The following is a 27,592-nucleotide window of genomic DNA, read 5'->3' on the forward strand; positions in this document are numbered from 1 at the left end:
GGAACGGAGGTTGCTGTGTGCTTCCTGTGATGTTTGATCCAAGGTAGCACAAGAGCTCTGCATCCCAAAGACACATTTTGGAGCCTGACCAATGTGTTTGGATTCTTGCAGCCAGGCCAGACACTTCAGCCCCCAGCACTCAAGCCACCAGTGTAGGTTCTGCAGCATGGACAGCCACAGCTGGCTGTGGAATACTCCTGGGAAAGAGGAATTGCCACCGCTGGATCTGGACATGGTGTTTGAGACACTGGAGGAGATGTTTTCTCCCTCTTCTTGGGCAACTGCATTGGGCAGGGAAGAAAGGGGCTGGACTGGGAACTTGTGAATGTTGTTGCGTGGCTGAAAACAAAGCTTCTGGAGTTCAGCTGTGAATGGACAAGGAAGTATTTGCCTGGTAAAGCAAGACTTCCTAAAGAAGAGGGAATGAAAATGTCATCCATGAGTAAGGATGAAAAGGTGTGAGCAGCTCTGGGAGGAAGCGCCTGCAATCCTGCAGTTCTGCACTGAGCCAGAGCAAAGGTGTGAGATGCAGATTGTTTGGCAGAAATATTCAGGCCCACCAGGCCAGCCTGCTTTGTGCTCTCTGGCCCACAGCAAACGCTGTGCAATGCAGCTCTGAACTCCTGAGAGAGAGGGAATCCGGGATGTGCCTGAGGTGAGTCAAGGGGTTAGCTGAAAATGTAATTAGGATAATTGAAAAGTGCAGATGAGTTGAGGGGCCAGCTGGGACTTGAATTGGGATAGTAGATGATTGTTGCTGTGTGTTTGTTAAGTTTATTGTATTGCTCCCCCATGTTCTGTATTGCTCCCCCCATTTAATGTAAATGGTTCTGCCCTCCCCAGTTTTCCCGCCATAGCCCTGCCACTCATTTTGTTACTATAGTTACTCCCGCCCTTGGTCCTGTCAATCCCTCAAGTTATATAATTCCTCCTCCCCTTCATTTCCTTATATGTTTACTTGTTCTCCTCCCTGGGTCCAGTCTATAACCCCGCACTCCACCTAGTTTTCCAGAAGCTTCTTCACTCAGGGGGCAGTGATTGGCTGTGGTCCCAGGGCCCCTCCATTACTTTGTATCATTTGGGTTTTCCCTAATGTCTGTCATGTTATGTTCACTCCCTTATGTTCCCTTATTGGTTCTTTATCAACCCCTCCCTGATACACCTCCTCCCATTTAAAACCTTGCTTCTCCTGGCAGTCGGGGTCACTCCCTGGTTGTCGTCTTGGGATCTGCAATAAATCTGAGTTTGACCTCAGAGAGTGTCCAGCTCCTTCTTCCTCGTCTTGGCAGCAGCGAGCCCGTCCACAGCAAGCACAGCCCGCGGCCATTAGACGCTGAGGGGTGCTTGCAGGATTGCAGCTGGGTGTTGGCCAACCTCAGCTAGCCAGACATTCGACCTCAAAGGCCAGACACCTCGCCGCAGATAATTGCGTATTTTATTTAAGATTTTAAAATGAGGTAAGAAGCTAAGTTAGTAATATAACTAGCAGAAATCACACACCTTAGTTAAAGAGTACCAAATATATTAGGAACATAAAGCTAGCAGTGACAGGGATAGATGAAGCAATTTGTGAAGGAGCAGAGACCGTAGAAATACCTTGCTTTAAGAATAATTGCACAGTTAGGAGAGGCTTGGACCATGACCAGCAGGTCAAAAGTCTTGCCAACTGGCTATGGGAGAAGAGTTCACCATGAGGAAGACGGCTTTGTTCCTCCCATACAACGACTTCCTCATTTCAAAATCCCACCAACCCAGTTAAGGGAGTAAAATTGTGCAGCTCTAATAGATATTCAGCTGATAAAAATACGATTCAGGCCGGTAATAATGATGTATTATGGGTCCTTAAAAACCTGATGTAATACCTTTTCTGTAGAAATAGAGAGCAGGAGTCTGCAACTCCTTGTGCATGTCTTTGGAAACTAGTTCACATGTATCCAGCGCTGTAATAAATACCCTTCTTTTCTACTATAATTAGTTGAAGAGTCATCTGTCTGTGCTTCAGAGGTTATGCTGGACTAGGGAACTGATTTGGAAGGGAGCAGAAGAGTTTCAGCAGGCAATTTTTGGAAGAGATGGAAGCCTCTTGTGACTGAAGGGAAAGCCATTTGGAATGGAGTAGTGATCCCAAAGTCTATACAATACTGCACCAAAGGATTAGACCCTTCTCTCTTCAGGACCTTCTAACTGAGCACTGCCTAAGTTCTGCTTCTACTGAGTATCAGCCAGGGCTCACACCTGTGTTGCAGGGCTGCTCATTCTCTCAGCAATAATGGCTTAGCTGTCCCTAGCTGACATATTGCTCACATAAGGTTAGTGTCTTCCATATCCCTTATAAAAGGATTTTATCTTAGATACCCAAATTTTGAATGCATGCCTGCATGCAAAAAAACCCTACAATACAAACCTTCATGGCATAAAAGCAGACTCCATTTATCAGACCCACAGCAACTGCATTAAAAAGCAGGTGTATGAGCCCTTCTTCAGAATTTTCTCAATCATGCCTCCTTAGTAATTTTTGGGAGATAACTATGCTGCCCCTAACAAGTCCAGCTTACTTAGCAAGAGGTAATTAGTCATGCATCCAGCTTTCCAGCAGTTGTGTAGCATTTTATCCAGAGAGCTGGTGCCTGAACACTGCAACCAGCTTGTGACTTGTGTCTGCTCACTTCTTTTCCATGTTCTAAAAAACTAAGAGCAAGTTGAGCCAAGAGCAATAGTATCCTTGTGAGTGCATCTGAACACACTGGACACTGACACCTCATCCTATTGCCTCTATTCTCCCACGGAAGATTCCTTGCTCTTTTTTCTCTGCCACCAAAGGGGATCTGCAGTCCCTGCCGGGCACTGCTCGCTGTGGGTTGTCCAGGCAGAGGCGATGCTCTGGTGCACCTGGCGCAGGTGAGCCTCGGGCCCGGGCAGGGAGCGATGCTCCGAGCTGCCGCGGATCCGGCGGCGAAGCCGAGCGGTGCCGTGGCCTGGCTGGGAAGCCGAGCGGCGCCCGTGGCGCTGCCTCCCCGGGCAGGGCTGTGCTCTCAGCGCCGCCGGGGCTGCCGAGCAGCGCTTTCCACGCGCCTCCGCCTCTGGAGCCAGCCCCGCAGCCGCGCTCTCCCGAACCGCACTGACCCACGCCCGTTCTCGGCCCGGCTGCAGGACTCCCCGAGCCGGGCACCTCCCCTCTTTCCAAGGCTCAGCCCGTCCCCGGGTTCTGCCCTCTCTCCAAGGGCTGTCTCCCCTCTCCCGGGATGCCCCCTCACCCGGGCTCTCCTCCCTGTGCCCCGGACTCTCGCCCTTCTCCCAGGGCTCTGTCCCCGCTCCCGGCATCTCCTCTCTCTTGGACCCTCCTCGGTCGCAGCCTGTTCCCCCTCTCCCTGGCTCACCCCTTGCAGGGGATCTCCCGGCTCCCGGGCTCTCTCTCTGCGCCAAGGCGCTCCCCGCTCCCGGAGTCTCTCCTCTCCCGTGCTCTACCCCATCTTCCTGGGTCCTCCCGTCTCTCCCGAGAGCTGCCCCTTCTCTCGGACTCTCTCGCCTCGGTCGGAATCTCCCCCTTCTCCGCGGTGGCTTCTCCCTCTTGCAGGATTTCTCCCCTCTCCCAGAGTTCTGCCCTCCTCCCAGCATCTCTCCCCTCTCCCGCTCACTCCTCCCTCTGCCAGGTCTCTCTCCCCTCTGCCGGGATGTCCGCCCGTTCCCGGAGCGCCCCATGCCCCCGGCCCCTCGCCGCCCGTCCCTCGCCGCCTCGGCCGGGCCGCTCCGGGGCCGCGCTCGGAGCGCAGCGGGGCCGGGCCGGGGCCGCCGGGGCCGCGTCAGCTCCGCCCCGCGGGAGGAGCCGCGACAGCGCCCCGGCAGCGGCCCCGCACAGTCGGAGCGGCCCCGGCTGCGCCCGGAGCTGGGCCTGGGAGGGGCTGCGGCCTGTGAGAGCTGCTCCGGGCTCGCTCCGGACACGAGGAGCTGCGACCTGTGCTCGCTTTGTACCCTCAAGGCTGCCGGATGCCTTGCAGTGAAGCTGGAGTGCCCGGACTATTCCGGTCTCTTCTGGTCCTCAGCTGAGTATTGCTGGCCGCGGGTCTCTGTACGAATCACGAAAGGGACGGGACTGCTGAGGAACGCGCCTGGAGCTGTTTGTTTTCCAGCATCAGTCTCATTACATGGGTATGACAGTGGGAAGATGCCAGCAGCTCACGTCCCTGGCAGCAGGCAATGAACTTAATGGTACAACTTACTTTAAAAGTCTTTTGACTACTCACACAAAGCAAAAGCATATTGACAGCAGTTCTGTGCAACCACTATAAGCACACGTATCTTTTGTTAAAACACTGCTTGCTTATTTCAAACACTATACCTGCTTGTAAGCCTTAAAACGAAATGGACAGAGCTCCATTATTAAGCTTAGAAGTTCCTAATATCTTGCTAGAGATACTTTTCTGTAGCTTAGGGAGTCATTCCAGCCAAGCGTTAATACACTGGTGGGTCAGTATCAATCAAATTAGAATGAGGAGCCCAATTCAGCTCCACGGAGCAGCCTCTGGACTGACTGACAGAAGTTCCCAGGCAATGGGAGCTCTCCTAAGATACAGACATTGCATTGGTTCAGAGTCTGGGGGCACAGAGATAGACCAATGAGATGTCTCGGCCTGGGAGTTTTGACTGGGCTAAATGGACTGTGGGTGCTGAAGGCAATAAACGAAGCTGTTTGCTGATGACCAAAGGGAGTTCTGTTGTGTGTTACATCTCAGACATAGGAACATCCTGGATTCTACAGTAATAGACACAAACCATTGTTCTATTTGTTCTTACTTTTCTACTTCTTATATAACTTTTCTGCTGACAAATCTTATGGCTGCTGCTTAGCTCTAACTGCGGTTCTGCTTTCTCTGAGATGTGCGTTTTGCAGCTGTCCCAAAACCCTCTGATTTGAAAGATTCCCACTATTCCCCCTCACAGGTGGGCTAAAAAGAAACCTTTGTATCCATGTCGTTTATTAACTACCCTGCATTTCATAGCTTTACTGTAGTATACCTGCTTATTACTTGCTTAAAGCATCCTTTTTGCTCACATTAAGCCTTGCTATACTCCAACACAGCAATTTTAATGCTGTGAAAGTCCAGTCAGTTCAAAGGGCAAAAGTCATGTCTGATAGCAATTACAAGTCATTGTTCCAAAAAAGTCTTGTCTGTTCCAGGGTCTTAATTCAAAACCTTCCTCCATGTCTACACCTTCATCCACCATCTGAGTGAGATTTCAAGAACTCTCTGAGATCCATTTCCTACCTCTCTCTCTTGTGTGATAAAAACTTCTTTGATCATTTTGTCCATCATTTGTCACACACACCAATGTATGCAAGGTATTACTACTAGTACCACTACCAAAACACCCAATCCATAGAGACCTATTCTACAAAGTTCTCCTTAGCCAAGGTGCAAAGCTCCATCCTTGGAACAAATCATCTAACCATGACCCACCGTCTTCTTTTTTTGGAGCTCTCAAATCTTTCAGCTTTTGTATGCTTTTCTGAATGGATTCAGAGTGATCAGACAGGTTCATGCAACACAATCCTTCAAATTCCTCACAACCATGTCCATGTGCCAGTAAAAGAAAATCAATTGCTGCTCTGTTCTGTAAGGTTGCATGTCTGACAGCACTAACACCAGTCATCACGTCACTAATTGCAATGCAAGTAGCACTGTCTTCTTTCTCCAGCCAACACCCCAATTGCTATAATGGTCTCAATGCCTCACCCGAGGCAAGCGGATGCAGAAATAAATTTGATGTAACTCATTTAGCAGGGCCCTAGGTCTGAAATTGCTATTACAATTTTCTTTATAATGATGGGCAAATCTTTTTTCTCTGTGTTTTCTCTTGATGGCTTTTTTAACGATAGGTGCTATCCCAGTGAGTTGTCTGATGCTAGATGGGCCACCCTTAATTTTTGAGGAATTCCCTGTCAGGCTTCATCTCCACCAATGAGCCAATATTCTGTTACTAATTGTCGTGGGGACTCATCTAGGTCATCTGCTTGTCAGCAGTTTCACCCTTAGGGGACACTGGGGTAGTACAATTGCACCACAAACTTGAGTATCTGTCCACAGGATGATGGGGAGTAACATTTAACTGTGGATCTCCCTGGTGCCGAAAGGCAGCACAAATTTCCATTAGAAATGAACCAAGAATTCCAATTCTTGAGGTTCAGAAGGTGCTCTAAGTAGATCAGGGGCCCAGTGATGCCAGCTGGTTATGGGATTGGTCTCATTGGCAGCCTCACACCAATATTTGTCACGATTGGCTATTGGCCATTGCTTGGCTGGCACTGGCACACCGACCAAACAGGTCACCAAGGGTTTCTGTGGGATCAAATTGGTCAAACATATGGTGTCTGAGCCTGCTGACTTGGCTAAAGCAAGGTAAACATTCATTTTTGGTTGATCTACAGGCATATATGCACTGCAAAAGCAAGCAAGCAAAACCAACAAGCGCCAGTATATCATTTGATCAAACTCCATGTTTCTGTTCAGCTGCTTTTCAGCAAAAGCTTCCCCATCTCTTTCAGTTCTCAAGCAAATCTTTTAGCACTTGTTCAGGGACTGGCCGACTATAGGGCACTAAACTGTCCCTCTAACCTTTAATTTTTACAAATCTGAAAATTTTAGAAGTCTTTTGAACAAAATGGATGCCACGCTTTTGCTGAAAGAGCTCTATGATACAAACAATTTTCACAGTCCAAAAATCAACAATCAAACTCAAGATTTGTAGCTTTCACAGGTTGAACAGGGAACGTCTGGCATGAACTGTAGTTTCTCTGTGTGGCTCACATCTGCGTGCTCATTTTCCTGCTGGTGGAATTGTCGGTGCGCTCTTGTGTATGAGACGGTTTCACATCCTTCGCGGGGACCCACTTAGGTCTGGCACCTGTGCAAATAAATACAAGCATACCCTTTGCCCCAAGTGATTAGTGCAAATGGTCCTACAACTTGTCCTAACTCAAGGTTTCTGATCAAAACTGGAGCATTTTCTTTCAGTTTTGCCTGTGTGCTGTTTGAAAAGTGCCTAAAATTGGAGGATTAGGTCCTGGAAATGTGCTATTGAAAACATAAAGGCATTAAAGCTTTGCTGAACCTTATCAGGGGTGCTGCTTGGGCCACTCCCCCTTTTGCAGACCTAGAATGGGTTTTAGAGTGTGGTGTGTCCTTTCAACAATTGCCTGACCTGTGTGGGAATAGGGAATTCCAAAAGTGTGGCAAACAGTCCAGTCCATCAGAAATGTCGCCGATTTTTGAGCTCTGCATGTGGGGCCATTTGACGGTTTTTGCCTCGTGGGGGATCAGTTTGGTGAGCTCTGGACCCCAGTGACACTGACAAGGACAAAGCAAAAGACGAGAGGCGCTCTTTCTTCTCGGGACCAAAGTCGCACAGCTTTAATGGAGAAAAACTCCAGGAGAGAAAGGGAGCATCCAGGAGAGGAAAGAGGATGTCCAGGAGAGGAAAGAGAGTGTCCACCTTCTGGCAGGAGATTTGTAACCCTGGGGGAGGGGGGCAGTAGAAAGGAACTACCATAGTTCAACATACGTAAATCACCACACTGTAGTTTTCTGCCTAAATTGCTGCACTTGTTGCAGACAAAATCCTAAAATCTCCCCAAACACAACCGTACAGTCCCAAATGACCACAATGTAGGGAGAAAAACCACTCAACCCCCCTGTATACCCAGGCACCAGGTGTCACAGGGAGTACCAACCCCTGCAATTACAAAGTCCACACACACAAGCTCACCGGGAAAGGAGTCTCTCTTTATGAGGGGACAGAGTGCTCGCTTTTCTCAACACAACTCACCATCTACCACATCAGCATCCACCCACATCATCTTCCTCAAAACATACCCACTGGAAACACAACCACAATTACAACACACAGGAAAACTTGCAGCAATAAAACAGCATTTGCTCAATTCACCCCCAGAATTTCTAGCAGGTCCTTATTGACACAGCAAATCCTTTCTGCTGGCAGCCAGGCCCAAACCCAAACTGTACAGGCGTACGTTGTGCGCAGGACATCTCTGTGTGACTTAGGAACAGCCCTTCCCCTGCGTTCGCCTTACGGTTTACTTTATACAGAGTTAAACATTCCCTTTCTCCACAGTCCCAGCAGTCTTGTCTGTCCCCCACGAGGAACAGCCCAGACCAGAGGTGCCTCCAGGAAAGGAATGTCCTGGCAGTGCCCAGAGACGTCCACAGCGCGGTTGTTCTTGCTGGAGCAGAGAAGCGTTCCTGCCGCGGTCACCAAATGAGGTGTGGAATAGAACTCACCACAGTTGAAGTTAGAAGGTGGTGTGTTTATTACAGCACCAGGCACGGGAGGAGTTGTCTCCTAAAGATACGTGTGAAGAATCACTGGCTCTCTACTCATCTAAAATGTCTTACATATTCATATAGTTCCCAAAAAACCTAACACATATTCATTAGGTAACACTGCCTCCCCCCCTTTGTATTAAAATGTATTATAATTGAGTCCAAAGTTCCTTCACATTTCTGCAGTCTTTCACTTCACCTGTGATGGCGGGTTTTAAAGAGGGGAATGGTGTCCTTCTGATGAAGGCCAAGACGTCTTCCTCAATTTGACCTCTTTGCTTATGACCTGTTGGCAGGCTTTTGCACTTCTTGCCTTTAGCTGAACTTTCGAGGCCCAGGTGCAGGCTCTGGTCCTCTTCTTTGTCACAAAGAAATCCGCATCCCATCCTGCTTCTTTAAACATAGGAAAGACAAGCAAGTGATATATTACGTTAGCCTTAAGTACCTTACCTGCAAATTATTAACTAGTCCTTGTTATTTCTACTCTTATTGCTATACTCTTTCCCCCTAACTAAATCTTACTAAAATTTTAACTCTTCCAGTTCTTTCAAATCCTTGATTCATTGGCCTCATCTCACACGCCAGCAACGTGTGAGCCAATGCCGTAACTGGGAAATTCCACTCCTGAGCAGGAGATATAGGGCTGGGTTCTGAGCTGGAAGGGTGAGAAGAATGAAATGCACATGGTTTTGATCCAGGGGATATCCTGAAAGTGCAGTGCCTACCTGCCACTGCTGCGGAGCACCATGCTCCATCTCCTTTTCCTGCTCAGCAGATTTTTGGGAATCCAGGGGTTGCTGTGTATTATTTGCTATTGCAACTAATAGAATGACTTTGCTTTGCAAGCCCCGTTTTATCCTGGGTTATTTATGCATGGGGCTCCTCCTGGACTTGTGACAAAGGCCAGCAGGAACCTGCAGGACACTCCTATACTCATGTCAGTAAATTCTGAGAAGTGCTTTAAATATCAGTAAGTCAAAAGGTATCAATCAGTAAATCAAATAATTTGGGGTAATGTTTAGCCTGTGAGTTTCAGCAAAGTATTGAAAATGTCTTAGATCCATGGATACACATTAGTAAGTGAGATTGCTGGGTGTGCACATATCAGGGAAGTGATTCCCCACACACCCAGTGCTGAGATCAAGTATTGCCTCTCTTCTAACCCTGAGCAGGCAGCAGGGATCAGGCCCTGCTTGGTAACGTTCATTTTGAAGACTTCTGTCCAGCAGGTAAGAATGGTCCAAATGAAATCTTTTCCAGCTGTTTCCCTCTGGTTCACCTGTTTGAGGGTTAAGATTCTGTGCTGCAGGTGTCCTGGGTGTGTGCAGAGCAGAGCAGCCCCAGAAAGCCCTTGGCTGGCCCACCAGTTGTCATGCCTTGTTCCAGGTGTGCCCAGCTCTGGCAGGAGAAAGAGCCCGCAGCGCAGTGGGCACCGTGCCCTGCCCAGCCGGGGCTCTCTGGCACAGAGCAGCAGCAGCGCCAGCACCGTTCAGCCCGCTCCTGCCTTGGCTTCCCCTGGCACACAGAAGCCTCTGGAAATCAGCACCGCCAGCAGCGTTCCCAGCTTGGAGCAGCTGCTGCTGGCGGGCAGATGCTGCCAGTTCCACTGCTTCCAAAGGGCAAGAAAGGCAGAGATGTACATGCACCGGAGCCCTGGGCATGTCCAAGAAAGGGGCAAATATGTGGGGAGATTTGTTAGGAAGCATTTCAGCTGTGATGCCAACAGTGGCTTCTCTCCTGGTTCTGTGTGTTCTAGACGAGCAATGCAATGGTTGGCTCTGTCAATTAAGAAGTAGATGTTATGTGGATGTTCAAATGTGTAGTGATGATATTGTTATATATCCTCCCATTATCCTCTTTCCCCTCCCCTTTGTAATCGCCTTGGTAGTCAGGGCATTTGGGGAGGGTTGGCTTGTGACCAGCAGGCAGGGGGAAACAACACCTGACCTCCAGTCAAGGTGCAAGAAAGTAATCACCACCAATGGACAGCAGAGAAAGAGCTGACTGACAAAACTTCTGGAGGAGCTAAGGCTATAAAAGGCAGAGCATCCGTTTTGTAGATGAGCACATGGCTGCTAGTCACAGAGACTCCCAATGCTGTAAGTTTTCTTATTCAGTTCTTTGTTAAGCTTTGATAAACCTTTAAATTTTGAAAGTTAGAGTAATTTCTTAAATGTGCAATGCTTGGGCCATTTTATTGGTCTGGTTTCCTTTGCTTGTGTCCCATCTGAGTGCTCAGTTGGGGCACAGGCTGTAGGTGCTTGGGGCACTCCTGGAGTTCCTCTTGGATGCCCTGAACAACAGGGTTTGGCCCATGAGGGGAATTTGTGCTGCTTTGTGACAGAGGAGAACTTCCCAGGCTCTTTTGTGTTTGATGTAGGGAAGGTTGGGTATTGCTTGGCATAAACTCACAGACCAACACAGAGCAGTTCCTTTGTGATGTCAGGGCATGGTTGTCACACTGTCGTAGTGACATCAGAAGGTTGCCTTGGTGCACAGAAGGCCTGAGTGTCAGAGCATCCCTAGCGTTTGCTCAGATTAGGAGAACCCTCCTGGCTGCCGCCTTTGTCAGTAGGCAGGTGCCCACTGACAAGAGCCTTTTCTTTCCTAGTGTTGTGGCAAGCTCCCACAACACTTTAACAATGTTTAACCATCTGGCTATGGCAGCTTTCGCTGCCTATGGGGTTTCCTATTCCATCTATTATGTGACACACTTCACCCGTAAGTAGAGGTTTCCCTTCTGCAAAAAGGGGGTGTCTGTAGCCACAGGGGCAGCATTTGCAAGGGAACCTGCAGGGGTTCTGTTCCCTCCATGGGAGTCTGTGGCAGCAGTCTCTGTCATTTCCTCAGTTTGCTGGGACAAGCAAGACAGCTTTGAAAATGTAGACTGGCAGACCTTCTTGGAAGGCCTTTTAAAGTCTCTGCAGTTGTTCTCAGAATTCAGAGAAAGCTTATTTATTTTTAATTTTTTTTAAGTTTGTTTTTTTTTTTTAATTGAGTGCTAAAATAGTAATTCTTTTTGCAAGGAAGTGCAAACTCTAAAGCAGTGAGTGTCTGCTCCTGAAGCCTAGGGGTGCTGCTGTGCACTTCCACAATAGAACTGCCACAGCTCAGGGGGATTGTGGGAAAGCTTTTCTGGGCAACTGTTTCCTGCAAGTTAATGAGAAATAGTGCATGTAAGTGATTGGAGGAAAAAAAAAAAGTGCCTGAAGGAGAGGATTTCAGAAGCTGTTTTATGTGTTTGTTAGAACAGGAGCATTGAGTGTTAGAGAACAATTTGCATATTATTGATCATATTTGTATTCATTTACTGGCTAAACAGGCTGCAGTGTAGGCACAAGGAAGAATATTTTCCTGATCAATTACTGGGTGTGTGAATGTAATGTTTCTCCTGGAGGGATGTTGTGAAACGGGATATCATCTCTGTTTGGGTTGACTTGTTCTCTGGGATTCAGCAGCCCAGGCAGTTTTCTCACAACATCTGGTTCATTTCCCTTTCGCACTACAGGACACCTGAAGCGTGTATTCAGCACTGCTGAAGATCCTGAGGTGAGTTAGAAAATAACATTTCATGTCCCTGGTGTTTAAGAATTGTAGAGGAAGATGTGAGCTTAGCCAGTAGCACTAGAATATAGAGGGCGAGCAAGGAAGGCCGAAAGAAAATTCATTTTCATGCCAGAACCAATAGAGAAGAAAGGCAAAGATAGTTATTTTAAAATTTCCATCGCAGAGATTTGAAAAGCTGAAAATGATGTTTTGCAAAGAGAATGACACTTACTAACACCAGACAGGAAAAATCTGACAAAGGGCGCATTCTGTACAGTTGAATAAGATAATTTTAATTTGGAATGAGCGACTTAAAATACTATTCCTATCAAACTTTCTGATACCTAATTGGACCATGAGGTGCTGGAAAAGGAAGGCCATCTTGCAATGGGGCCTGCTTTATCTGGAGTGAAATGGGCACCTTTGTGGCTCAGGAGCTGCGTGGACCAAAAAGAGCCAGGGGTGCTGGCGGCCTTGAGCAGCTGAAGATGAGGCAGCGTGTGGCCAGGGGGCCAAGAAGGCCAAGGGCATGGTGGCTGTGCCAGCAGCAGTGGGGCAGCAGGAGCAGGGCAGTGAGCGTGGCCCTGTGCTGGGCAGTGCTGCGGCCACAGCTGGAGTGCTGTGTGCACTTGTGGTCCCTGGGGAGCAGAAAGTCATGGAGGGGCTGCAGCGTGTGCACAGAAGGACAGGGCAGCTGGGTAAGGGGTGCAGCACAAGGCCAGGGAGGAGGTGCCGAGGGAGCTTTAGCCTCGAGAGTGGGAGGCTCTTGAGGCACCTTCCGACAGACTTTCATCAATCCCTTCGTGACAGTGCTCACCACCAAACATGCCCTCACTGCATCCAAAGCCTTTACACAGTGGAGTGGCTGATGCTTCCATCTTGTGGCTTGTTGGCTTGTTGTTTTGTCAGGAAGAGAAGGCCTGTTCATTTTCCTCTTTTTCCAGCAAGCAAAGATGCTTCTGCACAACGTTTTCTGCCATTTTGCAGCCCTGGATGGGATTGTGATCCAGTTTGAGATTTCTACGTCTGCAGCAGCAGTAGCAATGGCATTGCTGTCGCTTTCCTACTTTTCCATTTCAGTGCTTTCAAGCACTAAAATTTCGGTTTTGCCAAAACAACCTTGCTTGCTGATAGCAGCCAGGGAGGAAAATCAGCTTCATATCCATCTAGAGTGCTGTTGAATTGGCCCATTTTATTTGGTGGCTGTGACTTAGAACCCCTCTGTCACTATGAAATATTTTGATTTTTCCTTCGAAGATGTGGGGGTAGATGTGAAAAGAAATGAGGTTCTACATGATAGGAAACGGCCACTCCCTTACGCTCCTCTCTTCTCACAGATGACAGAACCAAGAGCCGTCTCTCCCCTGGCTCCCGCTGCTCCTGGAGAAGAAGCCAGAGAGGAGCGAACTGAGGTGGATGAGCACCAGCCTCCATCAGTGCTCACACCAGAGCCTGGATATTCTGAAGCTGTAAGTGCCAGTTGTGTGTGGTGCTGTCTTTAGTGCAAGGCAGAGCTGCAAGATTTGGAGCCGCCAGCACTTTGCTGTTGCAGGCTGAGGATGCTGGGTGCTGGAGTCCTGCCAGGAGCTCGGGATTTCCTCCAGCCAGCGACCACAGAACTTGGCCCTTGAGCTGTCATGTTGAGGCAGCAAAGGGCTGGTGCCTCTGGGAGAGCATCTGGCTGCTTGGCTCAGGGAAGCTCTATCTCTTGGCTTCCTCAGTGCTATGGCCAATGGCAAAGGCTGTAATGCTGGAGGTGCCAGGCCTTGTTTTGTTGGTTTTCCCTTTTTGGAAAGGTATGTTTGGCTTGGGAAAGCGGTCTGCACTTTCCTTGAGTGGTTCTTCACTTGTACAGTCTCTTTTGGACCAGCTGTCTTTTGGCTTTTGATAAGCTGCAAGGGGAGGATTGTGTGGTCCATGCAGCTGTGGGGGCCATTCCTGTCCCGTGTGGCCAAAGAAACAAAGTGCGGAGTTGCGAAGCCTTCTTGCGAGGCAAAAATCAGAAGCGGCCAGTTTCTTCTGATGCATATTTTGGTGCAGTCTGCAGCTTTGACAAATTCCTTGGAGCTTGGAGTGAGGGTGAAGCTGCAAGTGCTTGACTGCTGTATTGTGTTGCTCGGAAGAGGAAGGCCATCTTGCAATGGGGCCTGCTGTATCTGGAGTGAAATGGGCACCATTGTGGCTGAGGATCTGCGTGGCCCAAAAAGAGCCAGGGGTGCTGGCGGCCTTGAGCAGCTTAAGATGAGGCAGCGTGTGGCCAGGGGGCCAAGAAGGCCAAGGGCGTGGTGGCCTGTGCCAGCCGCAGGTGGGCAGCAGGAGCAGGGCAGTGAGCGTGGCCCTGTGCTGGGCAGTGCTGCGGCCACAGCTGGAGTGCTGTGTGCACTTGTCGGCCCTGGGGAGCAGAAAGTCATGGAGGGGCTGCAGCGTGTGCACAGAAGGATAGGGCAGCTGGGCAAGGGGGTGCAGCACAAGGGCAGGGAGGAGGTGCCAAGGGAGCTTTAGCCTCGACAATGGGAGGCTCTTGAGGGACCTTCATGAGTCTTCCACCAATCCCCGCATACCCGTGCTCAGCACAAGGGCTTTTCCTCTCTGAAACATCACCTCACTACATCCAAGGTCTTCAGACACTGGAGTCACTGTCACTTCCGTCTTGTGCTTTATGGGTTTCCAAGGGGGAGAAAGCCTGTTCCTTTTCTCTTTTTCCAGCATGCAAGGAGGCTTCTGCACAACCTTTTCTGCTCCTTTAATCACTGAAAGGGATTCTGAACCCTTTCTGGTTATCCATGTCTTCAGCAGCAGTAGTAGCAAAGGCCTTGCTGGCTCTTTCCTACTTTTCCATTTCAGAGTTTACAAGATCTAAAAGCTGCCTTTTGCAGAGACAACCTTGCCTGCAAAGAGCAGACAAGGAGGAATATCGAATTCATAGCCTTATACTGTTCTGTTGAATGTGCCCATTTCAGTCTGGTTGGAGTGACTTCAAATGCCATTGCTACACAAAGTTCATGAGTTCTCCTTTGAAGATGTGTCTGTGGATGTGAGGAGAAATGAGGTTCTAAGCACTAGGTAACGGCCTGTCCCTATCATTCTGTCTTGGCACAGGTGACAAGAGCAAGAGCCATTTTTCCCCTGGCTCTTTCTCCTATTCCAGAAGAAGACAGAGAGGAGGAAAATGAGCCAGATGACCAGCGCAAGCGTCCAGTCATGGTCACACCAAAGCCTGCTCATCTTCCCAAGAGAGTAAGTGCCCTTTGTGGGGGGTGCTGTCTTTAGTGCAAGGCAGAGATGCAAGTTTCTGAGCGGCCAGCACTTGCTGTGTCTGGCCAAGGATGTTAAGTGCTGGAGTCCTGCAGGACGTGGCCTTTTCCTGCAGCAGTGACAGCTGGAAATTGGCCTTTGACCTGTCCTGTTGAGGCAGCACCGAGCTGGGGGCTGCAGCTGAGCTTCTGGCTGCTTGGCTCAGGGAAGCTCCATCTCTGGGCTTCTGCGGAGTTACGGCCAAGGGCGCAAGTGGTAGTGCTGGAAGTCAAATGGTTTTGTTGGTTTGTTTTCCCTTTTGGAAAGGTGCCTTAACTTGTGGAAGTGTTCTGCAGTTTACTTGAGTCATTTTGAACTTGTAGAGTTACTGTTGGCCCAACTGCCTTTTGGCTTTTCAGAAGGTGCAAAGAGCAGTAGGGGCAAGTTTCTGCTGATCAGTTTTGTGCTGAAGTCTGCAGCTTGGGCAAGTGCATTGGAGCCCAGAGTGAGGGTGAAGCTGCAAGTGCTTGATTGCTGTCTTGTGTTGCTCGGAAGAGGAAGGCCATCTTGCAATGGGGCCTGCTTTATCAGGAGTGAAATGGGCACCTTTGTGGCTGAGGATCTGCGTGGCCCAAAAGCATCCAGGGGTGCTGGCGGCCTTGAGCAGCTGAAGATGCGGCAGCGTGTGGCCAGGGGGCCAAGAAGGCCAAGGGCATGGTGGCTGTGCCAGCAGCAGTGGGGCAGCAGGAGCAGGGCAGTGAGCGTGGCCCTGTGCTGGGCAGTGCTGCGGCCACAGCTGGAGTGCTGTGTGCACTTGTGGGCCCTGGGGAGCAGAAAGTCATGGAGGGGCTGCAGCGTGTGCACAGAAGGACAGGGCAGCTGGGCAAGGGGGTGCAGCACAAGGGCAGGGAGGAGGTGCCAAGGCAGCTTTAGCCTGGACAATGGGAGGCTCTTGAGGGACCTTCACGAGGCTTCCATCAATCCCCGCATAACTGTGCTCAGCACAAGGGCCTTTCCTCTCTGAAATATCACCTCACTACATCCAAGGTCTTCAGACACTGGAGTCACTGTCACTTCCGTCTTGTGCTTTATGGGTTTCCAAGGGGGAGAAAGCCTGTTCCTTTTCTCTTTTTCCAGCAAGCAAGGAGGCTTCTGCACAACCTTTTCTGCTCCTTTAATCACTGAAAGGGATTCTGAACCCTTTCTGGTTATCCATGTCTTCAGCAGCAGTAGTAGCAAAGGCCTTGCTGGCTCTTTCCTACTTTTCCATTTCAGAGTTTACAAGATCTAAAAGCTGCCTTTTGCAGAGACAACCTTGCCTGCAAAGAGCAGACAAGGAGGAATATCGAATTCATAGCCTTATACTGTTCTGTTGAATGTGCCCATTTCAGTCTGGTTGGAGTGACTTCAAATGCCATTGCTACACAAAGTTCATGAGTTCTCCTTTGAAGATGTGTCTGTGGATGTGAGGAGAAATGAGGTTCTAAGCGCTAGGTAACGGCCTGTCCCTATCATTCTGTCTTGGCACAGGTGACAAGAGCAAGAGCCATTTTTCCCCTGGCTCTTTCTCCTATTCCAGAAGAAGACAGAGAGGAGGAAAATGAACCAGATGACCAGCGCAAGCGTCCAGTCATGGTCACACCAAAGCCTGCTCATCTTCCCAAGAGAGTAAGTGCCCTTTGTGGGGGGTGCTGTCTTTAGTGCAAGGCAGAGGTGCAAGTTTCTGAGCGGCCAGCACTTGCTGTGTCTGGCCAAGGATGTTAAGTGCTGGAGTCCTGCAGGACGTGGCCTTTTCCTGCAGCAGTGACAGCTGGAAATTGGCCTTTGACCTGTCCTGTTGAGGCAGCACCGAGCTGGGGGCTGCAGCTGAGCTTCTGGCTGCTTGGCTCAGGGAAGCTCCATCTCTGGGCTTCTGCGGAGTTACGGCCAAGGGCGCAAGTGGTAGTGCTGGAAGTCAAATGGTTTTGTTGGTTTGTTTTCCCTTTTGGAAAGGTGCCTTAACTTGTGGAAGTGTTCTGCAGTTTACTTGAGTCATTTTGAACTTGTAGAGTTACTGTTGGCCCAACTGCCTTTTGGCTTTTCAGAAGGCGCAAAGAGCAGTAGGGGCAAGTTTCTGCTGATCAGTTTTGTGCTGAAGTCTGCAGCTTGGGCAAGTGCATTGGAGCCCAGAGTGAGGGTGAAGCTGCAAGTGCTTGATTGCTGTGTTGTGTTGCTCGGAAGAGGAAGGCCATCTTGCAATGGGGCCTGCTTTATCAGGAGTGAAATGGGCACCTTTGTGGCTGAGGATCTGCGTGGCCCAAAAGCATCCAGGGGTGCTGGCGGCCTTGAGCAGCTGAAAATGCGGCAGCGTGTGGCCAGGGGACCAAGAAGGCCAAGGGCATGGTGGCTGTGCCAGCAGCAGTGGGGCAGCAGGAGCAGGGCAGTGAGCGTGGCCCTGTGCTGGGCAGCGCTGCGGCCACAGCTGGGGTGCTGTGTGCATTTGTGGGCCCTGGGGAGCAGAAAGTCATGGAGGGGCTGCAGCGTGTGCACAGAAGGACAGGGCAGCTGGGTAAGGGGGTGCAGCACAAGGCCAGGGAGGACATGCCAAGGGAGCTTTAGCCTGGACAATGGGAGGCTCTTGAGGGACCTGCACGAGGCTTCCATCAATCCCCGCATAACTGTGCTCAGCACAAGGGCCTTTCCTCTCTGAAACATCACCCCACTACATCCAAGGTCTTCAGACACTGGAGTCACTGTCACTTCCGTCTTGTGCTTTATGGGTTTCCAAGGGGGAGAAAGCCTGTTCCTTTTCTCTTTTTCCAGCAAGCAAGGAGGCTTCTGCACAACCTTTTCTGCTCCTTTAATCACTGAAAGGGATTCTGAACCCTTTCTGGTTATCCATGTCTTCAGCAGCAGTAGTAGCAAAGGCCTTGCTGGCTCTTTCCTACTTTTCCATTTCAGAGTTTACAAGATCTAAAAGCTGCCTTTTGCAGAGACAACCTTGCCTGCAAAGAGCAGACAAGGAGGAATATCGAATTCATAGCCTTATACTGTTCTGTTGAATGTGCCCATTTCAGTCTGGTTGGAGTGACTTCAAATGCCATTGCTACACAAAGTTCATGAGTTCTCCTTTGAAGATGTGTCTGTGGATGTGAGGAGAAATGAGGTTCTAAGCGCTAGGTAACGGCCTGTCCCTATCATTCTGTCTTGGCACAGGTGACAAGAGCAAGAGCCATTTTTCCCCTGGCTCTTTCTCCTATTCCAGAAGAAGACAGAGAGGAGGAACATGAGCCAGATGACCAGCGCAAGCGTCCAGTCATGGTCACACCAAAGCCTGCTCATCTTCCCAAGAGAGTAAGTGCCCTTTGTGGGGGGCGCTGTCTTTAGTGCAAGGCAGAGGTGCAAGTTTCTGAGCGGCCAGCACTTGCTGTGTCTGGCCAAGGATGTTAAGTGCTGGAGTCCTGCAGGACGTGGCCTTTTCCTGCAGCAGTGACAGCTGGAAATTGGCCTTTGACCTGTCCTGTTGAGGCAGCACCGAGCTGGGGGCTGCAGCTGAGCTTCTGGCTGCTTGGCTCAGGGAAGCTCCATCTCTGGGCTTCTGCGGAGTTACGGCCAAGGGCGCAAGTGGTAGTGCTGGAAGTCAAATGGTTTTGTTGGTTTGTTTTCCCTTTTGGAAAGGTGCCTTAACTTGTGGAAGTGTTCTGCAGTTTACTTGAGTCATTTTGAACTTGTAGAGTTAATGTTGGCCCAACTGCCTTTTGGCTTTTCAGAAGGTGCAAAGAGCAGTAGGGGCAAGTTTCTGCTGATCAGTTTTGTGCTGAAGTCTGCAGCTTGGGCAAGTGCATTGGAGCCCAGAGTGAGGGTGAAGCTGCAAGTGCTTGAGTGCTGTGTTGTGTTGCTCGGAAGAGGAAGGCCATCTTGCAATGGGGCCTGCTTTATCAGGAGTGAAATGGGCACCTTTGTGGCTGAGGATCTGCGTGGCCCAAAAGCATCCAGGGGTGCTGGCGGCCTTGAGCAGCTGAAGATGCGGCAGCGTGTGGCCAGGGGACCAAGAAGGCCAAGGGCATGGTGGCTGTGCCAGCAGCAGTGGGGCAGCAGGAGCAGGGCAGTGAGCGTGGCCCTGTGCTGGGCAGCGCTGCGGCCACAGCTGGGGTGCTGTGTGCACTTGTGGGCCCTGGGGAGCAGAAAGTCATGGAGGGGCTGCAGCGTGTGCACAGAAGGACAGGGCAGCTGGGTAAGGGGGTGCTGCACAAGGCCAGGGAGGAGGTGCCAAGGCAGCTTTAGCCTGGACAATGGGAGGCTCTTGAGGGACCTTCACGAGGCTTCCATCAATCCCCGCATAACTGTGCTCAGCACAAGGGCCTTTCCACTCTGAAACATCACCTCACTACATCCAAGGTCTTCAGACACTGGAGTCACTGTCACTTCCGTCTTGTGCTTTATGGGTTTCCAAGGGGGAGAAAGCCTGTTCCTTTTCTCTTTTTCCAGCAAGCAAGGAGGCTTCTGCACAACCTTTTCTGCTCCTTTAATCACTGAAAGGGATTCTGAACCCTTTCTGGTTTTCCATGTCTTCAGCAGCAGTAGTAGCAAAGGCCTTGCTGGCTCTTTCCTACTTTTCCATTTCAGAGTTTACAAGATCTAAAAGCTGCCTTTTGCAGAGACAACCTTGCCTGCAAATAGCAGACAAGGAGGAATATCGAATTCATAGCCTTATACTGTTCTGTTGAATGTGCCCATTTCAGTCTGGTTGGAGTGACTTCAAATGCCATTGCTACACAAAGTTCATGAGTTCTCCTTTGAAGATGTGTCTGTGGATGTGAGGAGAAATGAGGTTCTAAGCGCTAGGTAACGGCCTGTCCCTATCATTCTGTCTTGGCACAGGTGACAAGAGCAAGAGCCATTTTTCCCCTGGCTCTTTCTCCTATTCCAGAAGAAGACAGAGAGGAGGAACATAAGCCAGATGACCAGCGCAAGCGTCCAGTCATGGTCACACCAAAGCCTGCTCATCTTCCCAAGAGAGTAAGTGCCCTTTGTGGGGGGTGCTGTCTTTAGTGCAAGGCAGAGATGCAAGTTTCTGAGCGGCCAGCACTTGCTGTGTCTGGCCAAGGATGTTAAGTGCTGGAGTCCTGCAGGACGTGGCCTTTTCCTGCAGCAGTGACAGCTGGAAATTGGCCTTTGACCTGTCCTGTTGAGGCAGCACCGAGCTGGGGGCTGCAGCTGAGCTTCTGGCTGCTTGGCTCAGGGAAGCTCCATCTCTGGGCTTCTGCGGAGTTACGGCCAAGGGCGCAAGTGGTAGTGCTGGAAGTCAAATGGTTTTGTTGGTTTGTTTTCCCTTTTGGAAAGGTGCCTTAACTTGTGGAAGTGTTCTGCAGTTTACTTGAGTCATTTTTAACTTGTAGAGTTACTGTTGGCCCAACTGCCTTTTGGCTTTTCAGAAGGTGCAAAGAGCAGTAGGGGCAAGTTTCTGCTGATCAGTTTTGTGCTGAAGTCTGCAGCTTGGGCAAGTGCATTGGAGCCCAGAGTGAGGGTGAAGCTGCAAGTGCTTGAGTGCTGTGTTGTGTTGCTCGGAAGAGGAAGGCCATCTTGCAATGGGGCCTGCTTTATCAGGAGTGAAATGGGCACCTTTGTGGCTGAGGATCTGCGTGGCCCAAAAGCATCCAGGGGTGCTGGCGGCCTTGAGCAGCTGAAGATGCGGCAGCGTGTGGCCAGGGGACCAAGAAGGCCAAGGGCATGGTGGCTGTGCCAGCAGCAGTGGGGCAGCAGGAGCAGGGCAGTGAGCGTGGCCCTGTGCTGGGCAGCGCTGCGGCCACAGCTGGGGTGCTGTGTGCACTTGTGGGCCCTGGGGAGCAGAAAGTCATGGAGGGGCTGCAGCGTGTGCACAGAAGGACAGGGCAGCTGGGTAAGGGGGTGCTGCACAAGGCCAGGGAGGAGGTGCCAAGGCAGCTTTAGCCTGGACAATGGGAGGCTCTTGAGGGACCTTCACGAGGCTTCCATCAATCCCCGCATAACTGTGCTCAGCACAAGGGCCTTTCCACTCTGAAACATCACCTCACTACATCCAAGGTCTTCAGACACTGGAGTCACTGTCACTTCCGTCTTGTGCTTTATGGGTTTCCAAGGGGGAGAAAGCCTGTTCCTTTTCTCTTTTTCCAGCAAGCAAGGAGGCTTCTGCACAACCTTTTCTGCTCCTTTAATCACTGAAAGGGATTCTGAACCCTTTCTGGTTTTCCATGTCTTCAGCAGCAGTAGTAGCAAAGGCCTTGCTGGCTCTTTCCTACTTTTCCATTTCAGAGTTTACAAGATCTAAAAGCTGCCTTTTGCAGAGACAACCTTGCCTGCAAAGAGCAGACAAGGAGGAATATCGAATTCATAGCCTTATACTGTTCTGTTGAATGTGCCCATTTCAGTCTGGTTGGAGTGACTTCAAATGCCATTGCTACACAAAGTTCATGAGTTCTCCTTTGAAGATGTGTCTGTGGATGTGAGGAGAAATGAGGTTCTAAGCGCTAGGTAACGGCCTGTCCCTATCATTCTGTCTTGGCACAGGTGACAAGAGCAAGAGCCATTTTTCCCCTGGCTCTTTCTCCTATTCCAGAAGAAGACAGAGAGGAGGAACATAAGCCAGATGACCAGCGCAAGCGTCCAGTCATGGTCACACCAAAGCCTGCTCATCTTCCCAAGAGAGTAAGTGCCCTTTGTGGGGGGTGCTGTCTTTAGTGCAAGGCAGAGATGCAAGTTTCTGAGCGGCCAGCACTTGCTGTGTCTGGCCAAGGATGTTAAGTGCTGGAGTCCTGCAGGACGTGGCCTTTTCCTGCAGCAGTGACAGCTGGAAATTGGCCTTTGACCTGTCCTGTTGAGGCAGCACCGAGCTGGGGGCTGCAGCTGAGCTTCTGGCTGCTTGGCTCAGGGAAGCTCCATCTCTGGGCTTCTGCGGAGTTACGGCCAAGGGCGCAAGTGGTAGTGCTGGAAGTCAAATGGTTTTGTTGGTTTGTTTTCCCTTTTGGAAAGGTGCCTTAACTTGTGGAAGTGTTCTGCAGTTTACTTGAGTCATTTTTAACTTGTAGAGTTACTGTTGGCCCAACTGCCTTTTGGCTTTTCAGAAGGTGCAAAGAGCAGTAGGGGCAAGTTTCTGCTGATCAGTTTTGTGCTGAAGTCTGCAGCTTGGGCAAGTGCATTGGAGCCCAGAGTGAGGGTGAAGCTGCAAGTGCTTGAGTGCTGTGTTGTGTTGCTCGGAAGAGGAAGGCCATCTTGCAATGGGGCCTGCTTTATCAGGAGTGAAATGGGCACCTTTGTGGCTGAGGATCTGCGTGGCCCAAAAGCATCCAGGGGTGCTGGCGGCCTTGAGCAGCTGAAGATGCGGCAGCGTGTGGCCAGGGGGCCAAGAAGGCCAAGGGCATGGTGGCTGTGCCAGCAGCAGTGGGGCAGCAGGAGCAGGGCAGTGAGCGTGGCCCTGTGCTGGGCAGTGCTGCGGCCACAGCTGGGGTGCTGTGTGCACTTGTGGGCCCTGGGGAGCAGAAAGTCATGGAGGGGCTGCAGCGTGTGCACAGAAGGACAGGGCAGCTGGGTAAGGGGGTGCAGCACAAGGGCAGGGAGGAGGTGCCAAGGCAGCTTTAGCCTGGACAATGGGAGGCTCTTGAGGGACCTTCACGAGGCTTCCATCAATCCCCGCATAACTGTGCTCAGCACAAGGGCCTTTCCTCTCTGAAACATCACCTCACTACATCCAAGGTCTTCAGACACTGGAGTCACTGTCACTTCCGTCTTGTGCTTTATGGGTTTCCAAGGGGGAGAAAGCCTGTTCCTTTTCTCTTTTTCCAGCAAGCAAGGAGGCTTCTGCACAACCTTTTCTGCTCCTTTAATCACTGAAAGGGATTCTGAACCCTTTCTGGTTTTCCATGTCTTCAGCAGCAGTAGTAGCAAAGGCCTTGCTGGCTCTTTCCTACTTTTCCATTTCAGAGTTTACAAGATCTAAAAGCTGCCTTTTGCAGAGACAACCTTGCCTGCAAAGAGCAGACAAGGAGGAATATCGAATTCATAGCCTTATACTGTTCTGTTGAATGTGCCCATTTCAGTCTGGTTGGAGTGACTTCAAATGCCATTGCTACACAAAGTTCATGAGTTCTCCTTTGAAGATGTGTCTGTGGATGTGAGGAGAAATGAGGTTCTAAGCGCTAGGTAACGGCCTGTCCCTATCATTCTGTCTTGGCACAGGTGACAAGAGCAAGAGCCATTTTTCCCCTGGCTCTTTCTCCTATTCCAGAAGAAGACAGAGAGGAGGAAAATGAGCAAGATGACCAGCGCAAGCGTCCAGTCATGGTCACACCAAAGCCTGCTCATCTTCCCAAGAGAGTAAGTGCCCTTTGTGGGGGGCGCTGTCTTTAGTGCAAGGCAGAGATGCAAGTTTCTGAGCGGCCAGCACTTGCTGTGTCTGGCCAAGGATGTTAAGTGCTGGAGTCCTGCAGGACGTGGCCTTTTCCTGCAGGCAGTGACAGCTGGAAATTGGCCTTTGACCTGTCCTGTTGAGGCAGCACCGAGCTGGGGGCTGCAGCTGAGCTTCTGGCTGCTTGGCTCAGGGAAGCTCCATCTCTGGGCTTCTGCGGAGTTACGGCCAAGGGCGCAAGTGGTAGTGCTGGAAGTCAAATGGTTTTGTTGGTTTGTTTTCCCTTTTGGAAAGGTGCCTTAACTTGTGGAAGTGTTCTGCAGTTTACTTGAGTCATTTTTAACTTGTAGAGTTACTGTTGGCCCAACTGCCTTTTGGCTTTTCAGAAGGCGCAAAGAGCAGAAGGGGCAAGTTTCTGCTGATCAGTTTTGTGCTGAAGTCTGCAGCTTGGGCAAGTGCATTGGAGCCCAGAGTGAGGGTGAAGCTGCAAGTGCTTGATTGCTGTGTTGTGTTGCTCGGAAGAGGAAGGCCATCTTGCAATGGGGCCTGCTTTATCAGGAGTGAAATGGGCACCTTTGTGGCTGAGGATCTGCGTGGCCCAAAAGCATCCAGGGGTGCTGGCAGCCTTGAGCAGCTGAAGATGCGGCAGCGTGTGGCCAGGGGACCAAGAAGGCCAAGGGCATGGTGGCTGTGCCAGCAGCAGTGGGGCAGCAGGAGCAGGGCAGTGAGCGTGGCCCTGTGCTGGGCAGTGCTGCGGCCACAGCTGGAGTGCTGTGTGCACTTGTGGGCCCTGGGGAGCAGAAAGTCATGGAGGGGCTGCAGCGTGTGCACAGAAGGACAGGGCAGCTGGGTAAGGGGGTGCAGCACAAGGGCAGGGAGGAGGTGCCAAGGCAGCTTTAGCCTGGACAATGGGAGGCTCTTGAGGGACCTTCATGAGTCTTCCATCAATCCCTGCATAACTGTGCTCAGCACAAGGGCCTTTCCTCTCTGAAACATCACCTCACTATATCCAAGGTCTTCAGACACTGGAGTCACTGTCACTTCCGTCTTGTGCTTTATGGGTTTCCAAGGGGGAGAAAGCCTGTTCCTTTTCTCTTTTTCCAGCAAGCAAGGAGGCTTCTGCACAACCTTTTCTGCTCCTTTAATCACTGAAAGGGATTCTGAACCCTTTCTGGTTTTCCATGTTTTCAGCAGCAGTAGTAGCAAAGGCCTTGCTGGCTCTTTCCTACTTTTCCATTTCAGAGTTTACAAGATCTAAAAGCTGCCTTTTGCAGAGACAACCTTGCCTGCAAATAGCAGACAAGGAGGAATATCGAATTCATAGCCTTATACTGTTCTGTTGAATGTGCCCATTTCAGTCTGGTTGGAGTGACTTCAAATGCCATTGCTACACAAAGTTCATGAGTTCTCCTTTGAAGATGTGTCTGTGGATGTGAGGAGAAATGAGGTTCTAAGCGCTAGGTAACGGCCTGTCCCTATCATTCTGTCTTGGCACAGGTGACAAGAGCAAGAGCCATTTTGCCCCTGGCTCTTTCTCCTATTCCAGAAGAAGACAGAGAGGAGGAAAATGAGCAAGATGACCACCGCAAGCGTCCAGTCATGGTCACACCAAAGCCTGCTCATCTTCCCAAGAGAGTAAGTGCCCTTTGTGGGGGGCGCTGTCTTTAGTGCAAGGCAGAGATGCAAGTTTCTGAGCGGCCAGTATTTCTGTGTCTGGTCAAGGATGTTAAGTGCTGGAGTCCTGCAGGACGTGGCCTTTTCCTGCAGGCGGTGACAGCTGGAAATTGGCCTTTGACCTGTCCTGTTGAGGCAGCACCGAGCTGGGGGCTGCAGCTGAGCTTCTGGCTGCTTGGCTCAGGGAAGCTCCATCTCTGGGCTTCTGCGGAGTTACGGCCAAGGGCGCAAGTGGTAGTGCTGGAAGTCAAATGGTTTTGTTGGTTTGTTTTCCCTTTTGGAAAGGTGCCTTAACTTGTGGAAGTGTTCTGCAGTTTACTTGAGTAATTTTTAACTTGTAGAGTTACTGTTGGCCCAACTGCCTTTTGGCTTTTCAGAAGGTGCAAAGAGCAGTAGGGGCAAGTTTCTGCTGATCAGTTTTGTGCTGAAGTCTGCAGCTTGGGCAAGTGCATTGGAGCCCAGAGTGAGGGTGAAGCTGCAAGTGCTTGATTGCTGTGTTGTGTTGCTCGGAAGAGGAAGGCCATCTTGCAATGGGGCCTGCTTTATCAGGAGTGAAATGGGCACCTTTGTGGCTGAGGATCTGCGTGGCCCAAAAGCATCCAGGGGTGCTGGCGGCCTTGAGCAGCTGAAGATGCGGCAGCGTGTGGCCAGGGGGCCAAGAAGGCCAAGGGCATGGTGGCTGTGCCAGCAGCAGTGGGGCAGCAGGAGCAGGGCAGTGAGCGTGGCCCTGTGCTGGGCAGCGCTGCGGCCACAGCTGGAGTGCTGTGTGCACTTGTGGGCCCTGGGGAGCAGAAAGTCATGGAGGGGCTGCAGCGTGTGCACAGAAGGACAGGGCAGCTGGGCAAGGGGGTGCAGCACAAGGGCAGGGAGGAGGTGCCAAGGCAGCTTTAGCCTGGACAATGGGAGGCTCTTGAGGGACCTTCATGAGTCTTCCATCAATCCCCGCATAACTGTGCTCAGCACAAGGGCCTTTCCTCTCTGAAACATCACCTCACTACATCCAAGGTCTTCAGACACTGGAGTCACTGTCACTTCCGTCTTGTGCTTTATGGGTTTCCAAGGGGGAGAAAGCCTGTTCCTTTTCTCTTTTTCCAGCAAGCAAGGAGGCTTCTGCACAACCTTTTCTGCTCCTTTAATCACTGAAAGGGATTCTGAACCCTTTCTGGTTTTCCATGTTTTCAGCAGCAGTAGTAGCAAAGGCCTTGCTGGCTCTTTCCTACTTTTCCATTTCAGAGTTTACAAGATCTAAAAGCTGCCTTTTGCAGAGACAACCTTGCCTGCAAAGAGCAGACAAGGAGGAATATCGAATTCATAGCCTTATACTGTTCTGTTGAATGTGCCCATTTCAGTCTGGTTGGAGTGACTTCAAATGCCATTGCTACACAAAGTTCATGAGTTCTCCTTTGAAGATGTGTCTGTGGATGTGAGGAGAAATGAGGTTCTAAGCGCTAGGTAACGGCCTGTCCCTATCATTCTGTCTTGGCACAGGTGACAAGAGCAAGAGCCATTTTTCCCCTGGCTCTTTCTCCTATTCCAGAAGAAGACAGAGAGGAGGAAAATGAGCAAGATGACCACCGCAAGCGTCCAGTCATGGTCACACCAAAGCCTGCTCATCTTCCCAAGAGAGTAAGTGCCCTTTGTGGGGGGCGCTGTCTTTAGTGCAAGGCAGAGATGCAAGTTTCTGAGCGGCCAGCACTTGCTGTGTCTGGCCAAGGATGTTAAGTGCTGGAGTCCTGCAGGACGTGGCCTTTTCCTGCAGGCAGTGACAGCTGGAAATTGGCCTTTGACCTGTCCTGTTGAGGCAGCACCGAGCTGGGGGCTGCAGCTGAGCTTCTGGCTGCTTGGCTCAGGGAAGCTCCATCTCTGGGCTTCTGCGGAGTTACGGCCAAGGGTGCAAGTGGTAGTGCTGGAAGTCAAATGGTTTTGTTGGTTTGTTTTCCCTTTTGGAAAGGTGCCTTAACTTGTGGAAGTGTTCTGCAGTTTACTTGAGTCATTTTTAACTTGTAGAGTTACTGTTGGCCCAACTGCCTTTTGGCTTTTCAGAAGGCGCAAAGAGCAGAAGGGGCAAGTTTCTGCTGATCAGTTTTGTGCTGAAGTCTGCAGCTTGGGCAAGTGCATTGGAGCCCAGAGTGAGGGTGAAGCTGCAAGTGCTTGACTGCTGTGTTGTGTTGCTCGGAAGAGGAAGGCCATCTTGCAATGGGGCCTGCTTTATCAGGAGTGAAATGGGCACCTTTGTGGCTGAGGATCTGCGTGGCCCAAAAGCATCCAGGGGTGCTGGCGGCCTTGAGCAGCTGAAGATGCGGCAGCGTGTGGCCAGGGGACCAAGAAGGCCAAGGGCATGGTGGCTGTGCCAGCAGCAGTGGGGCAGCAGGAGCAGGGCAGTGAGCGTGGCCCTGTGCTGGGCAGCGCTGCGGCCACAGCTGGAGTGCTGTGTGCACTTGTG

At 50.7% G+C, this 27,592-nt stretch overlaps 1 protein-coding gene across 1 annotated transcript in view; it reads left to right on the forward strand.

Annotated features, from left to right (window-relative positions):
* The first annotated feature begins 3,697 nt into the window (after positions 1-3,697).
* The window catches only part of LOC131571589 (serine/threonine-protein kinase Pak-like), a 58,957-nt gene continuing 35,062 nt past the window's right edge, over positions 3,698-27,592 (forward strand). The window contains exons 1-2 of the mRNA XM_058824368.1: positions 3,698-4,066; positions 13,220-13,351. Coding sequence (XP_058680351.1) covers positions 3,698-4,066; positions 13,220-13,351 — 501 coding nt within the window. The remainder of the gene's footprint in view (positions 4,067-13,219; positions 13,352-27,592) is intronic.

The sequence above is a fragment of the Ammospiza caudacuta genome, chromosome Z, assembly GCF_027887145.1.
Source record: "Ammospiza caudacuta isolate bAmmCau1 chromosome Z, bAmmCau1.pri, whole genome shotgun sequence".
Taxonomy (NCBI): Eukaryota; Metazoa; Chordata; class Aves; order Passeriformes; family Passerellidae; genus Ammospiza; species Ammospiza caudacuta.